General features: G+C 34.4%; 3 protein-coding genes across 4 annotated transcripts; 2 read left to right on the top strand and 1 right to left on the bottom strand.

Moving 5' to 3' along the window:
* Nucleotides 1–225: 225 nt before the first annotated feature.
* Nucleotides 226–11,979, bottom strand: LOC100241876 (uncharacterized). Its single transcript, XM_010655685.3, has 13 exons — nt 11,485–11,979; nt 10,544–10,622; nt 10,383–10,472; nt 10,241–10,285; nt 8,460–8,540; nt 6,477–6,546; nt 6,221–6,279; nt 2,965–3,075; nt 2,581–2,720; nt 2,416–2,455; nt 2,046–2,108; nt 1,750–1,943; nt 226–957 (listed from the first exon to the last, which is right to left on the bottom strand). The coding sequence occupies exons 1-13, from the start codon at nt 11,856–11,858 to the stop codon at nt 471–473; spliced, it is 1,833 nt and encodes a 610-aa protein (XP_010653987.1). The 5' UTR covers nt 11,859–11,979; the 3' UTR covers nt 226–470.
* Nucleotides 11,980–14,474: 2,495 nt separating this feature from the next.
* Nucleotides 14,475–16,713, top strand: LOC100260619 (dual specificity phosphatase Cdc25). Its single transcript, XM_002269094.4, has 3 exons — nt 14,475–14,709; nt 14,843–14,981; nt 16,324–16,713. The coding sequence occupies exons 1-3, from the start codon at nt 14,627–14,629 to the stop codon at nt 16,492–16,494; spliced, it is 393 nt and encodes a 130-aa protein (XP_002269130.1). The 5' UTR covers nt 14,475–14,626; the 3' UTR covers nt 16,495–16,713.
* Nucleotides 16,714–17,810: 1,097 nt separating this feature from the next.
* LOC100247006 (uncharacterized) lies at nt 17,811–22,706 on the top strand. Of its 2 annotated transcripts, XM_002268951.5 has the most exons (5): nt 17,838–18,105; nt 18,203–18,280; nt 18,449–18,544; nt 22,324–22,447; nt 22,529–22,706. In XM_002268951.5, exons 1-4 carry the CDS (start codon nt 18,103–18,105, stop codon nt 22,399–22,401), a joined length of 255 nt encoding a protein of 84 aa, XP_002268987.1. In that variant the 5' UTR covers nt 17,838–18,102; the 3' UTR covers nt 22,402–22,447; nt 22,529–22,706. The 2 variants fall into 2 exon arrangements, with proteins under 2 accessions (XP_010653988.1, XP_002268987.1); XM_010655686.3 differs by having other exon boundaries at nt 17,811–18,105; nt 22,324–22,706.
* The last annotated feature ends 1,527 nt before the right edge of the window (nt 22,707–24,233 follow it).

Raw genomic sequence — 24,233 nt, 5'->3', positions numbered from 1 at the left:
TTATGATTTCATCTCAGACAGCAATTGGTTGTTCAATTTAGATGATCTTCAATGCTACAGTGAATATACCAGAATTTCATAACACCTTTATTGCAGTTGCACACTATTTCATTGGCATTTATGGAGGCCCAGGAAATCTTCACCTGTAACTTTTTGTGTTTAAGTGCATCTTGTACACAGAAACACTATTAAGTTCTATTGCCATAGAACATTTTATCCTAGTAATTTCTCAAAAGAAAAAACAAAATGCACTTCTTACCAAATAAGGAGTAAACTTTACATTCATCACCTCTACAAATAATTTCAAAATGTAACTGGTCCCCTATTGAAACTATTACAATATGCCATAATCTACAAAATTTGTAAATATGTGAACATTCTAGATGATTGGTAACATGACCCATTTGATGAAAAGAATGAACCAAAGCAAGTGAGGCAAGGATATCACCACCGAAACGAAGTTACCTTTTTCATGAAAATTTGGCAGAAAAAAACTGCAAGGTGTCCTCACTTAAACAACAAAGCAAGCTTGGGCTTAGATCATGTGAGTACTTAACATCACGGAGAGGATGTTTCTGAGACTTGAGGCGTTGAGAAACTCTTAAAGATGGCAATTCTTGCAATACTAATTCATGTGTTATTTCATCCCCAGATACAAACAGTGGGTGGTGGCTCTGTAAATCTATAATTGCAGATCTCTGCAGGCGAATATCATTTACATTTGCACATGAAGATCCCAACTTTTGATAGCAATTGCCACCCACTCTCTTGAGAAGAACATGGGAACCCTGCATCCCTTGCCCCATAACAGATGGAGTAAGTGAATATTGAGAAACAGCAATCTCATTAGACATCTCAACTTTGGGACGAAAAGTAGAAACAATGTTATCACTGCTCGGACAATGAGCAAGGGATATGCAAACTCCGTGATTCTTAGTTTCAGGAACCAGAAATGGCCTGCAATGCACATTAATTAGAAATTGGTCAAAGCAAGGCCTCATAAAGAAATAAATAGAATTGCATGAGAATTTTCCAAGTAATTGCTTTCCAGGTACGCAAGGAATTTTTTTTTGATAGATAAGCGCTGAATATATTGAAAAGAGGCCAAAAAGCCACAAAGTATACAGGGAGTATACAAACTAGCTAAGCCTCACAACCAAAAGGAAAGCAAAAAAAAACCCCACCAGCCCTTATCTGGAGGCTATCCACTCCAAGAAGCCTATAAGAGACAACTCTCTCCACTATACAATCTCGCCCAACACCATAAATTACAGACAAAAGAATTTTTTAATTTCTGAATTGCTAATCACTTAAAACAAGCTACACTGGAATAGGATGACCATTTAAATTCGGTGAATTTCTATCCTCACGAAAAACAAAATATTATAAGAATTCCAATCCAGTATCACCATTGATTTCCCTAAGAATGCCAAAATAAATACAAGGAGAGAAAAATTATTAGTGAAGGTGAAACACTTGCGCTTGTTTGCGTCAGTAACATTACAATTACTAGATGGACATAGAAACACAAAATGAGACTTCCAAACAAATGAATAATTTTTCAATGCATCATTAAGTTACCAAATTATCTAAATTGATGAAAAATTCAAAGAACAAGAAAAAGTCAAACAAGGAACGAGAATTTGGAAGGAAATCTCATTCTTCTAGTGGCTGTAAAAGCATGTGATCAATTCCTTTTTCTTTGCAACGCATTACTGGTTCCCCAAGAAAATTTTGGTGAAAGCCTACCTCTCTTCACTTCCACCAAAGTTCCACTGGCACAAACCAACTGAAGAAGCAGATAGAAGGGTGCTAACACCTGATGGGAGGGTTGAGTTGTGTAGAACAGATTGTATAGTATGAATGGGATTGCTTGTGGGCCCACTAATTTCTGCCATTGGCCTTGCAGTTTGGCGCATATCAAACACCATAAGCATGCCATTCTGCACAAGTTTAAAATGGGGGGTGGAAAAACAACAAACAAACAAAAAAAAGACCACTGAATTCAATTGTCTCATGAAGCTAAATAAAACACAGTTAAGTACCTGTAATCCAGCATACATATAATGCGAACTGTTCAGATCCCATGAACATGACCAAGCAGCCGTCTGGAAGACATTGTTAATTATGAGAATATTCATCTCAATGAAAAACGTCAAACCCTTCCCTACACACACAACAACTAAAAAAAAATCCTTTGCCACCTGAGCCGGGCCTCAAGGTCCAACACAATCTATGAAATATTTCACTGTTTTATCAAAATTGGTACTAATTAAAGAAATTGAAAAGAAGATGTTTCTTTTAAAAAAAAATATTTTTCCAGAAGCAGGAAAATGGAGAAAGCAAGCAAACATCCACCTCTTTGATTTATAACCAACATCACAACAAATCAGAGGGGATAAAAAACTGACTTACTGGCAAATCATATGTGAGAATAACATTGTTGCTTTCCATACTGGAAAAAAAATAGAAATAAAAAACAGGAACAACAAAGTAAGATACTTTCACAGAAAATCATGGTGTACAAAGTAGAAGCCTCAACATTGGAAACAAAGATTAAATAGCAAAAAGTAGCTTCACCTAAGAACTGATAATTTCTTCCCCAGTGAAGCCAAAAGTGCAAGTCTACACTTAGCAGGGGAAACACGCAAGTCCTTAACAGCTTTTGTACCAGAAGGAAGTAGAATATCTTCAATTTCATGTGGAGATATCAAGCTCATCTGCAAAAACCACGTTTAAAAGAAACTTGAGGAGGAGTTTTAAAGTGTGCATGCAGTTGGTAGGAAAGTGTTGAATTTATTTTTTTTTTATTTTTTTTTTTGGATTTGAAACGATACATATACATATATTGATAATAATAAAGTTCAAGAGAAGAATGAGAGGTCCTTCCCACAAAATATAAAACCTGAAACTAAAGTGTTGATTACTAATGTGAATTTTCATTTCCAGACCAAACAACCATACTTTGGTAAGTACATGTGTTCCTCCCGTCCCAGAAAGCCTTCTAGCGATCACCAAAATTTCACCAGAAGCATCTATATCAAAATATCGCGCACCATCTACCTGCAACTCTTTCTACAAAGATTCTGACTGTTAAGCACAATTAACATTATAAAGGTGAGAGTGAACAGCAATTACAATCAAATAAGAATAGCTAAGAGAAGCTAATCTAGAATAAGCTGTCATAAAAAAGGAAAAGAAGAAAACTAATTTTAGACCAGGAAGCACCAACACTATGCCATTTGATGATTAACATTCACCAAACAGAGAATTTAGAAAAGGGCCCAAAGCCTACAAGCACCATAAAGGGATTACAAGGCTATGATAATGAAATCACTACCATCAATGGTGATCATTGATGAAAATATCAGTAATCATGGATATATCGGTACTTTGATTTTACTAATATATTGACGGATATTTTGGAAAAAAAAAAATTTGGTAGCCTAAAATTAATAAAAAATTATGAAATTGAGAAAAACTCTAAAAATAACATAATAAACAATAATAGATATTTTAAAGTTATTTTATAAAAAAAAATAATATATGTATATGATATAATCAATCATATTTGATAATAATATCGTATGCATCTATAAAAAGATATAAATTTATTAAATCACATCAAATGTCATTCGATAATAATATTGTGATATTTGATTACAATATATCTTATTTTAAAATTATAATTCATTTAACTTTAATTGTATTAAATGATAAAAAATAAATGATGATATATGTATAAATTTTTTTAATATTTACATTTTTTTATATTTAATTAACATATAAATGATATAAAAAACTGTTAAGAAAATTATAATGATAGGTTTCATATTTTTAGTGATTAATTATATGAAATTTAAAAATAAAATAATTAGAATTAATTTGTTTATTAAAATTATTTTTTAACATTTTGTTTTGTGATAGTTTTACTATATATATATTTGGTGCCTATTGTTTAACAAGTGGGCAAGCAGCCCAGTGGCGGGCCAAGGTAAGGACACACGATTGTTTTGGGTTTGGGCGGGGGTTCGAGTCCAGGAACCCACGTGCACAATTTCATATTTTTGAGGGTTTTACCGCACATTGACCGGACCAAAAAATTGCCAACATTGCCGATAAATAAGTAAAAAATCAATTTTTCGGTGAAATTAGCCGAAATTTTCCGAAAAATCGCCTCACCGATTTTTCGCCTACCTATTTCGTATCGCCGATCATCGATACATGAAATTTCAGCGAAATTTTCATCCATGATGGTGATAAACTTAGCTATTTTTCTCCCCATTTTGTCCATAGTATTCAGCTCAAACAATCTCCTGCACTCAACTCGATATTCCATTAACGCATATGTAATTGACCCCACCCACCTTTCTCCTAATCAGCAACATCTTAAAAGACATCCAAAAACCTTATTGACATTGGCAGTTTAACACTTACACCATAAACAAAGACATAGTTGACCCAACCACCTTTCCCCTACCCAGCTACATCCTACAAGTCAACCAAAAACCATATCGACATTGACAGTTACTCTATGTTCCTAATCCTTCGCAAGAATCTACCTTAAACAAACACCATGTAAACACAAAGCAACCACCCATGAAAGCCAATCCATAACTTCATCTGGGTCCAATTGAATTGAGTTTCATGCATTCAGTTTTTATCTAAAAAAATGGATTGCTGAATTGAAATTTTCTGGCGAAACTAGCAAGTATGCTAACCATTGGCCAAACCTATCTTAGAATAGCAAGAACACAGTTGACCAAGTTAGTGATGATTGTGATGAGGGGTATGAAATTGGAATTTTTGGCATTACATAGGTACTTTTTTCTTTGGTTTCATGGAAGTCAATGAAGAGGTGTAGGTGGAAGTGGAGGGAGATTTGTAGATGGAGATTTTGTGCAGTGGAATAACAGTGCAAGGGTTTGTGCTCATGATGTGGCACACAGGATGACAATGATTATAGTGTGATGGCAGAAACGATTATTTCCTAGCATTGGTTAGGTGGTAATGGGGTTGTGTAGTGGTAGTGTGGGAGCCCAAGGTGGCAGTAGTGGTTCAGTGACAGTAATGAGTTGGTGCCAAAAAATGGAAGTGATATGGAGATGGTGGAGTTAACTCAATGATATGGATTCTGCTTCCTAACTCATTATAAATGCTTAATGACTACCTCAGGCCCCATAATCATCACAAGGATCCCTCCCTCAAGGATATCCTTCTACTATTAAATTGATATGCTAGTGCTCTCAGTTTCCTTCTCAATCCTGCAGTACAATATTTATGAACCACTAGAGGTCACACAGCACATGAAACACGTGAGAAAGATGTTCAGAACTGACCATCATTCATACATGAAGGTCAACAAAAACTTTAAACTGGTTTTACACATAATCTTTAAAAAGAGTTCTAATCCACCTGAGTGTTATAGGAGGCATGACGAGTGTGTAAAAAAACTTGAGAGACAAAAGAGACGAATTTTAAGAATTCTTGTTTGACCTCTTCTTACTCAGATAAGTTCCATAAGGAGACTTTTATATACTTCATGTCTACTAGAGGAAACACTTTTAATAATAATTCTCATTTATCTATAAAAATATAATTAAAAAAATTTAAGAATTCCAATTTATATTTTCCATTTTTTTTTTAACAAAACTACCCTATCATTTCTAACTTATTTGTAAACTTGGAATGGGCTAAAGAAAAACCAAATTATATAAACAAGGAGTTTGGTACACTTTAATAATGTATAGATTAGTCATGCAATAAGGATTCATTATTTACTGATTTCCTCATAGTGAAATGGATGGTGTGGAACAATAGTGGACAAGCTATGTCTAACATGATTATATTCCCTACTTTCTAAAGTTCCATTTTTTTCATTTATATTTGTTTTTTCTTCACATGCCCCAGTTCAATCTTCATTTTTGCTTGTCAAGAATAGAAGATTTTGGTGCAATCTTATCCAACACTCGAAGGGACTGAATAAAAAGGAAAATTGAGGACATTAGAGCAGCCCTATCATCCAATGATCACTCTCCAGGCACCAAACACTTCTTCTCAGGCATTTATTAAAAACAGAAAAAAAAAAACAAACAAACAAAAAGAGCCAAAAAAGCAAAATCCAAAAAACAAACAAACAAAAAAAATATAACTTTCCTCGTAATTGGGTGTTTCCACCCAGAAAGGAAAACCCTGCCATAAGAAAAACCAAGTGCCACACCTGTAATACAAAGTTGCAAGAGGAACCCCGTCTGCCAAAATTTTCAGCAAAGTTATGTCCTACAAGAATAGTTAAAAATAAATAAATTGTTCTAAATCAAAATAGAAGGGATAACATGATCTTGACACCTGATGCTATAGTAAATTTGGTTTTTTTTCTCAGGAAATCATAAAATGATGGGCAAAATGAGCAAAATGTGTAAAATATTAAAAGAAAAAGAAAAAGAAATCTTTCACAAAGAAAGAATGAAGACAACCCCTTGCAGCAACTAATCCTGACCCTCTGCCATGCATTTCACTTGACAAGCGCTCCAAATAAGTTGTCCTCTACAAAGCCAAAGTTTAAACCCAACGTAAGAAAAAGAAGATCAAAAATAAATTTAAACAAAGATGTTTTCTTCTACCAACATAATCTAATCTAGTGAGTTTAACAAGAACTTAGAACTTTTTCTCACTAGAGAAAGACTAAAGAAAGCTAAACAAACTTCCCCAAGTTAAGATCTTTTTATACCAAGGCCTAAGCCAGTGAGTTTAACAAACTTCTACCACACAAATATCCCCATAAATGAATGCTGCCAGAAAGTGTGGAAAAAATATTGTACACATGCCTACCATCAATTCAAAGCAAACAGGAGATACATCATTTGCTACGCAAGAAATGTCTACCAAATGTGTGCTACCACCAGTGATAAGGATAAAGGAAATCTTTATAGGATTTTTGATACATAGCATCCAAATTTCCTTGATCTATTTTCCCTTGCCTGGCTTCCCTAATGATTTGTTTCTATGCCCTCACCTTGTTTCAGCCTTTTGGCACCATTGTATACATCGTGTATGCTTCTGTGCACCTTTTAGTTAACCACTATTATTATATTTGATCTTTGCATATCAAAAAAAGAAAAGAAAAGATTTGTCTCCATATCATTCTTTCCTGGATGAGAGGCATTGGGCATTGGGATCTAGCAGTCTCTTTATTTTAAATTCCTTTTTCGTGCATTTTCAAATGTTAATACTTTTGTCTCTTTCTCCAAGAAATTTTATTTGGAAAATTGAAGTTGCTTTAAAACCTTAAAGCTTTTGAATGGTTGATGTGCCATTTTATGAGCTTAATGTACAAATAATTTTCTTCAACTCAATAGGCTTGATGATCCTGATTACTGTGTTTTGTTCTAAAGAAGTGCGGAATCGCTGAACCATCTTCTCCATTTTTGTTCCAAAGCCATAGCAAAAACTATTTTCTATAGCTGGGATTCCATAGGCCTCCCAGCATTGCTGACACATAGTTCATTATTCATCTCCTTTCAGGTGTAGGAGGTACTGAATCATCCTAGCTCTCATGTGGGTTGTTTGGTTGAGGAGGAATGCAAGGATATTTGAGGACATAACAATTTGTGGTTAACATGTGGAACTGTAGAAGAATATTATGCTATAGCCTGATTGTCAGTGCTAGTGATCAAGAAGTTTTATGGGGTCTGCTTTAGTATATTAGATTCAAGTTCAATATGTTATTCATGTTGGAGTGTTGTGGCTGTAAATGTTGATTGGGTTCTTCACCTAATGATAGACTGAAGCTCAATTTTGATGGTTTCCCTTTACGTAGGTCAGACAAGGTTTGAAGGTCTTTATGGAATCATAAGAGGTAGATTCATGAGGGCCCTTCCCAAAAACAGTTCAATTTTGGCTGGCTATCAAGACAAAAATGTTGTCCTTAACAGAAGGTATAGTAAAGATGAAAGAATATGGGGGCCTAGATATTATGGTGGCAGGAGTTTTAGTTACAGGACAGTCCTAGAGATATGATCATTGGATGTGCAGCATTGCAGACCTGTCTATAGATGGATGTTTTCTTGGAAGTCTGGATTGACAAATTAAAGACTTCTTGGTATGGCTAAAAGAAGTGTCATATCCTCTTCAAACTTTTTCAGTGACTTTAAGGCCCCTTGAGTTATTTGGATTCAATCCCCTCCCATAGAAAATCTGGATTAGTATGGGTGTTTGCTGTGTTCATTCTTGATATGAATCATATTTGAAGGATTCCTCATCCTTCCTTGTGAATTTCCCTTCCATAACACATGCTCATAGAAATAGGAATGAGTATTAGTCTTTGTTAAATTTCATTGATGAATAGGGTAAGAAGTCAATAAACCTGTTTTTACATCAAAAAGGAAAGATCTCCTCAAGAACAAAAACAAAAAAATAAAAATAAAAATAAAATGTATATGTCCATCACAAGGTTATACCTCTATAAGTTGTTGTACTTGTAAATGTAAATCAGCCTCTCTCTTGTGCCAGTCAGATTCTTTCATACACCAATCAGCATTCTGCAATTACAAATATCAAGATATCACATTTGCTCCCCTAGCTAATAATAGTCCCCAGAAAGTATGATACCACTGAAGTGAGGAAAAGGCATCATCAACTGTACATGTTATATACAACTCTGCTTTGTGAAACCCTTTTCATAAACAGAAAACATCAAAATGCAAGGAGTGCAACAGAAATGGAACACTTCAACAGAATGACTACTTAAATGCTAGAGAAAATTTCTGACCATGTATGGGTTTCAAATAATGTAAACTAGGGCTACATATCATGAAAAAAGAACAACATTGATGTGATTCTTAAGGCAGCTAATAGGATAGGAAAAAATCCTATAGTTTGTGTCATCTTTGTAGAGAAGTGTTAAATTTTCCTAGTAGGGGCGGCTATTCATTGTATCCTGACAAATGGCATCTCAATAGTAGATACCTACAGCTAAGAAGGACGCTTTTGCCTTCATTACCCTTTTTAGGCCTCTCTTTTTCTTTTGCTGCGCCGTCTTAATTTTCTTCTTCTGTAAGGAAAACTCCTCATTTCATCCTCTGTTTAAATTCCCTAGTATCCTTTTAATAAAGTCCTCTGGTCATCAAAAAGGAAGAAATTTCACGAATTGCAAAACTTAGATGTCTCATCCGAATACCCTTTTTCTTTCTTTAGAAAACACAAACACAAATAGTATATATATATATGCAAATAGGATAGGGTCTTTCTTTTGTTTCCTTATACTTTAAAAGGATAGCTACCAGATTTTAAAACTAAAAGGCAAAAATGCAATAACCAACAAGTTGTTCAAAAGGATTTTAAATTTTTATATTTTAAAAAAAATTTTAAAAATGGGAGGAAGCATATCCAAGTGGCATCATGGCATCCATAAAAAATTCTACAATATATCAAATCATACAATCCAAATAAAAGATAACTAGGTTTATAGGTATAAAAAAAAAAAGCTATTGTATTAAAAAGAGAAGAGTATACACAATGTATACAAGCAACCAAAAAATAAAAAGGTGCGGAAAAACAAAAATAAGCATCCACACCCTACTGAGTTCCTAACCAATCCATAAAATCAAGCATCGACATGGAGTCATCCCCAATATACAATCTTACCCAATCCCAAAATAGATAATTAGGTTTATAGGTTATGGTAACGCTTGCACCAGGATGGCTGCACCTATTACAACTATTGTGCCTCCTCAATCTAATTTACCAGAAAATCTCATCAGTAACAAAGACAGATATATCTTATTTATCCAAAAAGGAGGGAAGTAGTTTACTGATGTTGGCATAGAAGAATGCTGAAGCATTAAAATATTTATTAGAATGGCATGATACAGCTAATTTATGCTATTTTCCTACTCAAATGAACATTTTTTTTTCTTGACAATAATTGAGCATAGAAGAGCATCAGGAAAGTTTTATAAAAGTTGTTCTATATGTATCCACTGCCTCATGAACCAGACCATCTAGAATAAAACAAGTATTATTTGATACCTGCGCTGTTAGGGGGCATGTTATCATAAAAAGTCAGAAAGATGAACAGAGAGAAGTATATAGTGATGTATGTTGAACACTAAAAGGCAGCGGCTGATGGTTGTGATGCTACCTACAACCAAACATTATACAATTCTCTTTACAGGCAAACATAAATTACACCGCAAGCACTTAATGGCGGTTCTCCTTTTGCCTAGTAAGTATCTTTTACCTTCTTCTCAAGACTAGCACATTTTGCTTCAAGAGATCGAATTTTCTGCAAACAAGAAATGGCCACATTCGATTAAGAGTTGTCAAAACTATAATCTCCATTAATCTATCATCTCCATTGGATTATGCATAAAATGTACAACCTTTCGTAGATCTTCGTCCACAGCAACAACCCGTGATGCATAAAGTGTTCTAACATTTCTCAATGTGCATTTCCTTTTGCATTGAGGACACTAAAAAGGAACAGAGAAATAATAGTAAGTCAGGATACAGAAACAGGTGCCCTAACTCAAAAGAAAAATACCTTCCCAGAACTTCTTCCACATTGTTGAAACCATTTCTTGATGCAAGAGATGCCATATATGTGCCCACAAGGAAGACAACTGCAATCCTTAAAAGAAGCAATTACATTAGTGGATGTTGTTGAAGTAGGAGATTGTTAAAATCACCAGCATTCAAGAAGGCATTTGCAAAATAAAACCACCAACACAATTCAAGTTACACAAGTATAGTAGACAGAGAACGGTGCCAAGAGAGAGGAGACTTGACCCTTTAAAAGGAAAAGTAATTCACACTCTGCTCTGTTTAACTCTTTTTCTTTTTTCTTTTCTTTTCCATCCTTTTCCCTTCCCTCCTCTTTTTTCTCCCCGCTTTCCAACATCCAAACAAAATCTAAAAGAACTGGAGAATGCGCCTTCGAGTGCCTGGAGTTTGCCAAACTCCGTTTCTTGGATTTTTTAAGAACAAATTGAATCCATAAACAAACAAAATTCACAATTGATCTACCGAAACGAGGGAAAAAAATGAGACCTATAATATGGTACATTCCCCACGTACTTAGCTGCCTTGCCTACTCCTATTCATCTAACTCAAGCTTTTTTTGTCTGTTTCTTCTTTTTCTTCCCCATCCTTTTTCTTCCCTTCCCTCCCCTTTTTTCTCTCGCTTTCCAACGTCCAGACAAAATCAAAACGAACCGGAGAATGAGCCTTCGAGTTCCTAGCTGGACTCCGTTTCTTGGATTTTCTAAGAATAAATTAAATCCAAAAACAAACAAAATTCACAATTGATCTACCAAAACGAGGGAAAAAACGAAACCTATAATATGGAGCACTCCCCACTTATTTAGCTGTCTCGCCTGCGCCTATTGGTTGAAAATGGTACAAAAATTTGAATCTCTTAATTTTGCTTCATTCACGCGGGATATATCTGAAGAATATAAAGTGAACAGAAGTAAGTAAACCAACCAGACTTGATGCTCGCCGCCACTGGTCCAAGCTTCCATGCAAATAGGGCAACACAAACCATCGATTTGATCCTGAACCCACCCGTCTGACCCCTCCTGGGTCTCACCCCCATTGGATGACGACGAAGACCCCATCGCCGAAATTTCTCCTCCTTCCACTCTTCTCATCTCACCTCCCCCTTCTTGGAACCCCTCGTCGGAAACCCGAAGTGCCAACACCTCACCGCTGCCTCCATTAACGCTTATCGCTTGGTCGGACGTAACGGCACCGTTTTGGGAAACCCTAGTCGACCCCTCCACGGGAATATAGTCTTCGGCTTCGCCTTCTGTCTCTTCGTCATCTTCCGTCTCTTCGTCTACGGTGAATGGATCCATTCGTTGCTTTGCTAAAGCTCTCCCCTGAAAGGAGTGGAGTGATCGTGGAAACGAAGGTGAGCTGAGTCGAAAGTATTTAAAGGGGGAAAAAAAGGCGGTGCAAAAAAGATGTTGCTTTCTTGGAGCCTTAAGTTGCAAGTATCCGTTGTAAGTTCTTTCTTTTTTACGATTTTGCCCCTGGCCAAATCTAATTTGAGACGCTTCGTTGCATCCTTTTGAGTTACTTTTTTCAGCAATTTTAGTTTATACCATTTTTATCAATAAAAACCGTTTTTAAGCTTTGGTTTTTATATAGATTTAAAATTCGTTTATACATATATATATATATGATTTATTTTAAACGTTTATTATCATGGCGAAACATGGGTTTCATTTTTTTCTAAAAAAATTCCATATAAACATATAAGAAAAAAAGTTTTATAAAAATTCTTACTCAAGCTAATTTTTGAACCATATCAACCTATCAATTCAATTCATACCAGCAATTTCTAAAAATAAGGTTGGATCATATTTGAATTAAAAGCCCGATACTATTTCTAATAGGAGTGTTTTTATTGAAAATGTTTTTGTCTACGTCACTTTTATGAAAAAATATTTTATAAAAAACTAGAAAAGTAACTCTAATGGTGTTTATAATATATGGTATAGTATAAAAACACTTTTAATAATAATAATTTACTAAAAATGAAATTTATTATAAAAAATATATTATAATAAACTAAAAACTTTTTATTATAAAATATATATATATATATATATATATATATATATATATATATATATATGTTTATATTGTTAAAAAAAAAACTCACAAAATTATGTTTATGAAAAGGAAAAAGAAAGCTATAAAGAAGTAGAAAATGAAATACAAATGGACGATAGCAATAAAATTGTATTTTATGAATATATGAAAATTTTTGAAGTGATTTTATAAAAAAACACCTTCCAAATACTCGTCTGAAAAACACTTTAAGTGTTTTCTAAATTTTCAAAAGCGTTTCTCAAAATATTATCAAACATCTATTTTTTTACCTTAAAAATGTTTTTAAGTATTTTTAAGGATATAAACACTTTTAAAAAGTATTATTCAATGGACTTTAAAAGTACGTTTGATAATAATTTTAAAAAATATTTTTAGTATTACTAATAATACTTAAAAAGATAAAAAATTTCAAGTGTTATAAATATTAAAAACGTTTTATAAAATACATTACTAAACGCAGTTGTTTATCAATGTTTTTAGATAGTTGTTGTAGTGTAAAATATATTTTTATTTTTTAAAAGAAAAATCACGAGTTTAACAATATTTAGAAAATATTTTTAAATTTTTGAAAAATAACTTATAATGTTTTTTAGAAAAATTATTCCAATATATGATTATTTAGAAAACACATCTAGATAAAATATTTTTATTAAAAAACCGTAAAATAAATATAATATCATATATATTCAATGTTTTCAAAACCGAACCCATCATTTAACTAAAAAAATTACTGGTTCACTGGTTGGACCAGCGATCGAATCGGTGACATCATAAATATATATATTTTATTATTTTATAAAAATTTTAAAAATTAATAAATTCGTAAATTTTGACAACATGTACCAACGATAGGGAGGGGTACTAGCCAGAGCCGCCTTCCAATGTCGGCTTTGCCGGTTAACAACAGCAAGGAGCTTTGCCAACTTTCAACACTGCGTGGAACTAAGAAGAGCTTCGCCGACTTCCAACACCACAAGTTGTCGCCTTGTAACAACTGTCAATGGACACCGTCTGGGTGTCACGGGCGGTGGCATGTCGGGGGTAGGCGGAGCGACACGCTAACAGTTGTTGCGGGGGGAGGACCGAGGCGACAAGGGTTTCTAATTTCTAGACTTCCAGGCAGCTTATATACCCTCCAAAATAATGTCGTTTTGATGTTGTATAAAAATAAATAAATAAATAAAAATTAATTGAACCAGACAGTTCAAGCAGTCCAACCCCGGTTCGAAGTCAATCAAATTGGTCAGATCGGATCGGAACCGTGATCGGTCAGTGGTCCAATCCGATTTTCAAACCATTGTATATATTTGTATAGTTCGTTTGATAGTCGTTTATAATAATTTTTTGATCTTTATAACACTTGAAAACAACCTTTTGATGAAAAGTTAAAAATGTTAAAAAAATTTAGAAATGCCACATAGATCAGAATCCATTTGATACTAATTTTATGAAATACTTTTAAAAAATATGAAAAATCACAAATATTATATATATATATATAAAACACTTCATATGTCGTAAAAAAACACTTTCACTCCAAACATTTTAAGTAAAAATATTATAAAATACGGTATTAGAATCTGTTTGACAATATTTTATAAAATATTTTAATTTAAAATATTTGATAAAATTTAAAAAAATACTTTTAAAATTCTAAAAAATTCACTTATAACATTTTATGAAGAGACACTTGATATCCTACCCGCATAAAAATAATTTTATAAAAAAACACCTCTAATAAAAGAACTGACAAACACATTTTTACTAAGAGACTGATTCTAAAAGTTTATTAATTACTGGGTTTTAATTAGTCGCTATCCAGACCCAATTCTAAATGTTTATTACTTTTCGGGTTTCAATTAGTTACTAACCCGATCCAATCGGAAAAATTTACATCCTAGCAGTATCTATATAACCCTGTGTCTAACAGTCTAAGCTACGGAGTCTTTCTCGCTCTCGACTTCCTATTGGGTCTACTGTCCAGACAGGAAACGAGAGGAGAAAGATGGCTCGGAGTATTTCTTACATAACTGGTTCGCAGCTTCTAGCCCTCAAACGTCGCCCTAATATTGCTATTGTCGATGTCCGGTAGTTAGTCTTATTTTCTTCCTTTTACGTATTTGCTTTTCACGATTTTCGATTAATTTATATTTCCTTCTTGATTGTGATTTTGGCTGAATAAATTGGGGAGAAATTGAGGGTTTGTGTGGTGGGGTTGCAGGGACGATGAGAGGAGTTACGATGGACACATAGCCGGGTCTCTGCACTATGCGAGCGACACCTTTTCTGATAAGATCTCTAATCTGGTTCAAGAGGTCAAAGGGAAGGACACCCTGGTCTTCCATTGCGCCTTAAGTCAGGTGGGTGGATTCATTATTAGGTTTGTTTTGGGTGTTCATTTCGACCAGGTTTTCGCATTCCATTTTAATTTTAACCAGTTCGAGGAAAATTGTGGAAACATCTACCGGGTTGATATATCATGACATTGAGTATTGCAGAATTTTGTTTGATTCACTGCAGATTTATGGCGGTGTTAAACTAATTAATGGTTCACATATAGTCTGCAATTTCTTATTTCCATTAAAAGGAAATCTGAAAATTCCGCAAAATTGCTGATCTACTGAAATTTACGGGATTTTCATCGCTCTGGGATTGTGTCACATCATTCCCCCCCCATGCCTTTCATAAAGTTTGTGAATTGCCCATTTGTTTTAGTCTTTAACTTATCTGATTTTATTAACATTTGGCTCGCTCTAGAACATAACTAGAAGCACTTTAATGTCGTGATGAATGTGTATCAGTAATGATCTTTTGTTCGTTCCTTTGATATTTTGTTCGTTTTTTACGTTGCAAATGAACGTTGCAAATGACTGATATGTGGTATGCTTAGGATCCCTTTAGCTCCTTCTTACTGTAAGATTAGCAATTGAAAATTCAGTTTGATCAGAAGTAATTATCAAAATACTAATGCTTATAGATTAAGGATCTGGGACAAAGATACCGTGACTGTAGTCATCTAACCCACAATTGAGTCTTGTCGGGTGCTTTAGTTTTGCTCGGTTGCATTGGTGTGTATGAATAGTTTATGTAAGCAACTAATCTGATGTAAACTCAAACAATAAAGCACCATGTCGGTCAAACCAGGGCTTTCTTGCATATTTTTATGGTGGTCAAGTTGCAGCCATTTGACCTTTCCTGTTGTTCAAATGGTGAGTAAAAGAATTGGGAAGTATAATTTCAAACATTCATAATGATATCTCAAAGTAGGATTCCTTCGACAACTACATAAAATAAATTCTCTAAGATTCTTCTCTCTAGTCCCATCCTGTGTCCATAGGAAACTGAAATTGCATATAATAGATCCTGTCATCTGGCATATTGAAACTGCCTTGACGCTTATATCATTTTCTGCGCTGACCAGCACCCACTGTTCTGCAGTTCTGCTATTGTGAGATAATGGGATTTCTATGCTGAATGTGCAGATTATCCTTCTTTTATTTGTTATTGCCTTGTTATTGTTGCCTACCAGAAGAGTTCTATGAAAGTCTTTTATACAATGTCGCAAAACAAATAATCTTACGGTGGATGCTTTTGTTTGTCAATGCCAGAAACTTATTATTGTCACCTACCAGAAGAGAGTTATATGAAAGTCATTTATATAATGTCGCAAAACCAATAATCTTACAGTGGATGCTTTTGTAGGTTCGTGGTCCAACTTGTGCACGAAGGCTTGCAACCTATCTCACAGGGGTGGAGAATGAGGAAATAAAGAACATTCTTGTCTTGGAACGTGGCTTCAATGGTTGGGAAGCTTCTGGTAGACCTGTTTGTCGTTGCACTGGCATCCCCTGTAAGGGCGACAATGCACAGTGATTGTTAGAATACATCCTGGATGAGAAGGAAGCACGTTCTCACTGCTGTAACAGAAAACGGAAGCATATTATTACGATGTAACAATTTAAACGTTCATAATGGATATCATGTTTAAACAGTATTGTTTATTTCTCACGTGATAGACAACATGGTTTTTGCAGCCTGCTTGGCTGATTGTATGGGTTCCATTTTTAAATGAACTTTGGTATATTTGCTGTACATGACCAGAAGATAATTGACCTTTGACTGCCGATGGGAGGCTGTTATTCAGTGGTTGTAAATGGCGTTAATAGGTGTTTCGGGTTTATCATTTCGCTGAGATGGCTGAGCCGCTGAGGTACTATGAGGAAAGGAGTACTCGTCCCCTTGCTTCTTCCTTCCATGCCACGGTCGATATACAAAAGGAAATTTCACACGCGGGCTGACTAAATTCATCAACATTATTAGAAAATTAGTAGGGTTAATTTCATTTATTTCCCTTGAGGGGAATGAATGAGTGTGAACTAAGAAGACATCATGGTATAAGGGAAATGAATTGTTGTAAATTGAGATGACATTATCAGGTATATAAATTTGTTAGTAGGATTTTTTGGATAAAAAGTGTCTTGAAGGGGTCATACTTTTATACATAGTATAAATATAAATATAGAAACGATACAAATTAAATAAGTTGAATATAAGCCTCGGAAAAAGTAAGGGCCTATTTGATTGTTGTTTTTGAAAACTATTATGCAAAACAGTTTTTTACGTTTTCAGAAGAAAAAAAAATTGTTTGGGAATTGAATTATGGAAAACAGTTTTTGCTCTAAAAAAAAGAAAAATGTTTTGTTGAGTTAATAAATTTTTTTTTAGAATAAGTAAGATAAAAAACATGTTTGAAAGTTATTTTTTTAATTAATAAAGTGTTGTCTTCCATTAACTTGATATTATAAATATATAAATAATTCTCATATGCACAATTCATTTAATTTTTTTTTAAAAATTATTTTGAAAATTTTAAACTAGTTATAATTTTTTTAAACAAATGATGATTTTGTCATCATGTATAAGTATATTAATTTTAATAATTTAAGCAAAAAGAAAGGGTTTGCGGGTGGGGGTGTGGTGGGTGGGTGGGTGAAACTCACTTTTTGTGAAAACACAAAAAACAGCTAAGAAAACATAAAAAAAAAAGAAAAGAAAACAAGAAAAACAAGAAAAAAACAATGAAATTTTTTTTTTATTGTTATCAAAAAAGCAGTTTTTGAGAACACAAAAAATAAAAACACACCCCATTTTCCAAATAAATTTTTTATGTTTTTTGTTTTAAATAACATAAAACAGTTATTCAAAACAGGAACAAAAGCCCTAAAGAAAAAGAGGAAAAGTAGGCAAAAAGAAGTCTGCTTCTCTTCGGCATTTGAATTTGGGCTGGGCTAGCAAGACATTCAGAAGTTAAATTGGGCTTTGATTCTGCTATTTACCCGATCAACCCGCCTGATGCGTTGAAGACTATAAAATTAGGCGGAGGTAAGAAAGCATCGCGACTTTGGGAGGCATCATCTAGTGCATCGTCACCCGCTAGAGTCTTCGCTTTTGCGTTTCACACAGAGCAAGAGGCGATCGAAGATGGTAATTCCCGGAAGGGCGTTCTTTGTTTTCTGAATGTGGTTTTGATGCTATACCTACTTCCGATTATGGTTGATCTGAATTATATAATATTTGGTAGGTATGTCTGGCGTGTTTGTTACCGCTGTTTCTGGTTCCAATAGTCAACTTATTGCCCTTACTCTTCAATCTCATCATGGTGAGATAATCCTCTCCCCTTATAATCCCTCTTTGCGATATAGATTTCCCTTCTTTCATATTTAATTTTCTCGATTTATTATTTTTGTGGGTTTGTTCTTATCGTGTTTTGCCATTTTCTTTAATTATCGAAAGTGGGTTTGATTTTTAATAATTTTCCCTTTTGCAGGCAAAGGTTTATGGGCTTTTCGGATGGGAGTATAGGAAGCCAGAAAGGGTTCCAGCTGCATGTCCGTACAAGCCTGCGGCCAATAATAATAGCAAGGTAAGTAAATGCCCTAATGCCTTTTCATTTGTGGGAATTCGGTGTTTCTTTATGATTACTTGCTAGCCACTTTGTTGAGTAGATTGGGAAATTGGGTTCGGAAACTTAGTTCACTGTTCACCGGTGTTGTTTAGAATATTTTATTTTATTGTTCAAATTTAATTTTAATTTTTATTTATCTTAATAACATTGAGATGAGAGGAATTGGAATGGGCAAAATCCTCAGTACACTATGAGATAAGTATCATAAATATATGATATTTTCCAAGGCTACAGACATGATTTTACTAAGAGGGTGGGGGGAAAAGTTTGATATGAACGACCTGAAATGTGTGAAGAAAATCCAATTAAATATTAGGATGATTTTGGTGTTGGTTATTGCAGCTGTATTTTCTGTTTTTACCTTTTCCTGCACACTTCTTTAGCATATTCTTTGTTTTGAATATGGTGGTGCTCTTTTATTAATAATATAAAAATGATTATCTATTTAATAGTTGTGACATCTGAACAGAATTGAGCTGAGTTTTGAGGGTTATAGTGTTGATGTCCTGTTATCAAGATCCCATAAGCAAACCTGATTTTGTTCTTAAGCATAACTTGAACCTCTGTTTCCTTTTTCCTTTTAATTTTGAGGTTGGAATGGACTGTTATACATTTTTCTTCAGATTTAAATATCTCAAGAAGTCTTTATTTGTAAAACCATATGCTGGTGATTGGAACTGATTGGTAATCTACTTGGGTAGAGGTCCGGCAGTGTAGTTTTTACTGCAGTTAACATGATATCTAAGTCATTACAGCATTGTGCATGCTTGGTCGAATTGATCGATCTTTTTACAAACTACCTGGGGATAGCTGCACGGATTTTTCTTCCTCTTCTTCTTCTTCTTCTTCTTCATCTTCTTCTTTGTGGTCGTCATCCTTGTCCCCTTCTTTTAATCCGGTTTTTCTGTGATTGAGGTTATATATATATATATATATATATATATATATATATATATATTTTCAAACATAAGCAGTGTCTTTTCCTACAACTTCTTCCTCATGTGTTGTAATATGTTCAGATGAATCAAATCAATCATTAGGTTTTAGTCAAACTATCTTTGGCTAAATCAATTTGTTTCCTCTCATCTTTTCCTTAATTGTTTCTTCTCATAGCTCCTTAAGGCCTATTTGTATCCCTTCTTGCTTGTGACAAATGACAGATCCATCTCAACTTCCTTATTTTAGTCATGTGTTATAAACTTCTTTTTTCTTGCATATTCAACACTATATACCATAAAGCACTAGCAGCTATCAATGGATGATTTTAGGCTCTGTTTGGGATTTGATTTTACGTCCCTCAGAATCACTTTTGCAATAACTTTTTGCAATTATTTTGTTTGATAAAGTAAATAAGAAGTGTTTGTAAAAGAATCTTTTAAGAAGCAAGTAAATGGTAGCTTTTCAAAAGCGAGTTATTAAGAATTTGAATCTTTTATATAAAATTGCTTATTAGATCTTCTAATAATTTACTTCCACAATTTCTTTACACATTTTTTTCCCTCTCTTATCATCCCCTCTCATAGAGCCTTTTTCTTTTGGGATTTCCATTTTGCACTACTCATTGTAAAATCTCTCTCTCTCTCTCTCTCTCTCTCTCTCTCTCTCTTTCTCTCTCTCACTATGTATATAGATATATTATAGATCTATTTACTTGAATTCTATTAAAATAGAAAAATTGGATTGTTCTTTTGAAAATGAGAATGAAAATATTAAAAATTGGTTAATAATACAATGATTTATTTAATTCTGATTTAATTATTTAATTCAAATACTAAAGAATTAGTTTTTAGAACTTGTTTACATTTTTTACAACCCCATTTTGATCATTACACGCTTTCACTGCAATTTAATAATGTGGTTTGTCAAACTCTTAAACATTACTTTTGAAACTTACTAAACTTTTAGTTACAACTGATTTTTTTTTTCCAGCACGACTAGAAGTGATTTTTTCACAGCAATGTCAAATTGGCCTTTAGAAAATGTTCCCTTAAGATGTGGTGGGTGTTGGTCAAGTCACACACAATCATAATCAGTTCTCCATTCATATTAATTTTTTGTCCCTTTGTATTTCTATGTCCACTTTAATTCATCAGCTCCTCTATGTGGGTGAGTAATCAATGATAACAAAAATGATTTGTATGTTTTCTGGTCCTCAATCTTAGTATTTTCTCATTTTTGCTAGTACTTTGATCAAAATGTTTTTCATTTGCATTATCTTTGAATCATATCATGGAAAATTATATTGAGATGATGGGTGAGAAATTACTTTCCAGACATAGAAAATGATATATTTAATTTTTTGGTGCAAAGTCATTTTTTTGGAAAATAAACTATGACCTTGGTTGGATCAACTTCTAAGAAGCCAAAAGCTCTTTTTAAGCTTAATAAGAGCTATGTCTGTTTGGCTAACTTTGTTCAAAGAGCTTATGACTTAAAAAGGAGCATAATAAGGAATCCAAGAAAGTGCTATTTCTTGTAAAAGCTCTATTTTAGCTCATGCAAGAAGTTTTTTCATGTTTAATAAATTTTTTATAATACTAATATTACTTTTTTGTGACTTGGTCTTTAGGTTAATTTATAGGCTAAAGCCAAAAACAGAGTTATCCCAAACAAGGCCTGTATAGACACCACTTATGCATGTCCTATACACAGTCCTTCAATCATAATTAGCGTATGATCATATTATTATCTAATCTTCCAGCATACTTTATGTTTAGATAGATATTCCTTTTATGACTTTTTTAGCATCATGGTTGGGTCGTGTTGTTGTTCATATTAGGCATGATTTTAAGGTTATTAATCAATAACTGTAGTTGGGTCTACAAATTCAGAAAATATATTAAAAAAGGAAGGTGGTTGACTGAAATGTTTGATTTTTTTTTTTGGGGGAAAAAAACCCTTCTCTAAATCATTTTGTGCATGGGAAACCCTGATTGTAATGATTCCCATTTTAAATCTAGTTGCGTGAAACTGACGGAGATTTGCCTTGAATATGGGGAAGTTCAGTACTTTAGTTGAGATGATGAAAAAGCATTTTCATCTTTTCAGGTGAGCTAGGAAAAGAGCTTATCAATAAGGGAAGGTGAAAAGACAATAAATAAGCCAGCCTTAAAACCAAAACAATTAAGGAGCACAGACAGGCCTATATTTTTTGGTTTCAATTGGACTACTTTGATAGCGGGTCAGATTTCTGCTCATTGCACTCACCTCTTCTAAAAGCTGGCCAATTCCAGGTCCATGCTTGTTGGAGAAAGTTGTTATAAAATTGATAGAACCTTCATCTTGACCAAAAGAAAAGTAGGATGCCAGTCCCGTTCACATCATGCAGTGAGTGCGAATGTGAAGTCTGATCTCATCTACTGAGTAGTTCCTGCGCTATTAATTGCTTTCATTATTATAATTGGAATAAAAGTTGCTAGTCGTGTCAAATCAACCACCACTTGTTTCACTTCGTGGTTGCTTTCATGATTTTGGCTGTCATTACTTCTTAATACTTGATCTTGACTTTTTGGTTGCTATTCCATAGCTGCACCACCAGCAACTACTACCATCCAAACATGCAGATCTGGTTTGGTTTTAGTGAAACTATTTATGAATCATGCCTGATTTTAAAATTACTGCTGTTTCTTTAAAGCAAATCTGACCCTCAATAGTAATGTCTGCAGACGATAAGGTTGTTGTTTTGGTGTTCTAACCCTAGGATGGTAAATTAACTGAGTTGTCTCATGTTTTAACAGGTGGGGGTAGAAACTGAACCTGGTGCACCAGAGCCTGTTCTGAAACCAGTGGGAGTAGAGAATAGCAAGTGCGACTAAAGTTGGACCACCTCTCCTAACATACATGTCACTTATAAAGTACAAGGTTTTTCCTCAGGATAAAAAGCTTATTTAATTGCTTGATCGGTAGCAAGTCTTGCTATAAAGATGATTCGTCTATTTACAGGTTGTTGAGCAATGGAGTTTGAATCTTTGAACTTCGATTGTATAAAACTGATTTGGCAATTCTTGAAGTCGGTTTACTATCCTTATTTTTGTTGATGAAGAATGGTACTCTGGACAAAGGCGATTCCAACTAGAACATTGGGGATGACAATTTTATAATTCTAGAAAATTTCACTTGAGGATTTGTGTTGGAGCTTCTTGATCTGATTAATATGTCATCTTAGTTTGCATATTGCAGACTATGCTTTAGAGCCACTGCTATCTTCACTAAAATTTGGACACGATGATGAATATGTAGTTTTACTTTCAAATGTACGGAACATCCAATGGAGTTGTCCAATGTGCAAGAGACAGCCAAGCAGGCTTTGAAACGGACTAGGACCTCAAAAGAGGAAGATTTGGCTACTTTTTAGAAACTTAGAAGTTAGTTTAGTATGTTACTGATATATTGGCTTATGTTTCATGCCTTTTCATGAGCATCTCATTCACACCCACTGAGGTTCATGGGCCTCCACTGAACGTGAGTGGAGACCCAGAGGGAATTCAGCCTCAGCCTATGTTGAGTTTGGGTTTTAGAATGAAAACAATGTAAAACTCGAGATCATAATTCCAGTTTTTATTGTTTTCTTTTATTCTCTTGGCAACCCAAAAGGGGATTGTGCGAAACCTCTTTATACCCGGGCCTCACCCAATCATTTGAACAAAAATCTCACCTAAGGTAAATTTTATTTGACATTTGGGCTGATTTTCCACAGGAAGTCCTACCTGTGTTCAACTAAGTTTTGTCAAATTTGTCACTGAGGCGATGCTTTGTGGACCTAAGAGAACCCAATGATCTAGTGGAGGGCCGAAGCCCAGCACTATCGATTGTCCAACCCAAGCCCTTTTCTTCAAGTGTAAGGTGCCATATTCATTTAAAACTATAATTGGGGTTCCGAATGATAGGAGAATAGTGTAATTCGTGTAGCACGCCATTAGACGAAACAAGACGTGGAAAGCGCAAAATGTGTGTGTTTTCCACCACCTCAAAAAATGTTTTTTGACTTGGACTTGGAAAGTTGGGCCCATCTCATGTCGCTGTGCCTCCTTAAATTTTAATGATGTAGGGACCCTTCACTTGGTCTCTTTTGGGATGTTTCCATGGAATCTCACTATGTGTCGCCCTTTTCATTACCTGGCAAATCTACTGCAGCGATTCGGTGGGGACCTCGTTCCCTGTTCAGATAGTGAACCTTCCACCACTCACCACTACCATGTACTCGAAAATGACATTAACAATTTTCACATCAGGATTTACCCTTTCTCTTTGATATTTCACCAACACTTCATACCCTCCCAAATATCCAACTGAATCTTTGGGATACCTAGTGGATGATCCCACTTTCTGATTGGAATCTGTGTGTGGATCCTCATCCACCCACACCCATGAGGCTCCAGAGCCCAACCCTTCCCCATTCACAATCACTTTCTCACAATTATTTTCCAACTCGGTCCCCCTTTTTTGTCTTTCTCTCTTTAGTTTCTCCCTCCCACCCATTTCCAACTTGACCACAATCATTTCTATAATCTTCTTTCTTATCATTAACTCAATTCTAATCCTTCCCGTAACCCCAGTTTAGCCTTTATAAGCCACAGGGGCTGCACTAGTCCACATCTGCCCCACTTGTCAGACCCAGGACCCACACACTACGACCCGACAAAGCAAT

Source organism: Vitis vinifera, chromosome 8 (assembly GCF_030704535.1).
Source record: "Vitis vinifera cultivar Pinot Noir 40024 chromosome 8, ASM3070453v1".
Lineage (NCBI taxonomy): Eukaryota > Viridiplantae > Streptophyta > Magnoliopsida > Vitales > Vitaceae > Vitis > Vitis vinifera.
Note: the sequence above shows the minus strand (reverse complement) of the source record. Positions and strands in the feature narration are given on the sequence as shown.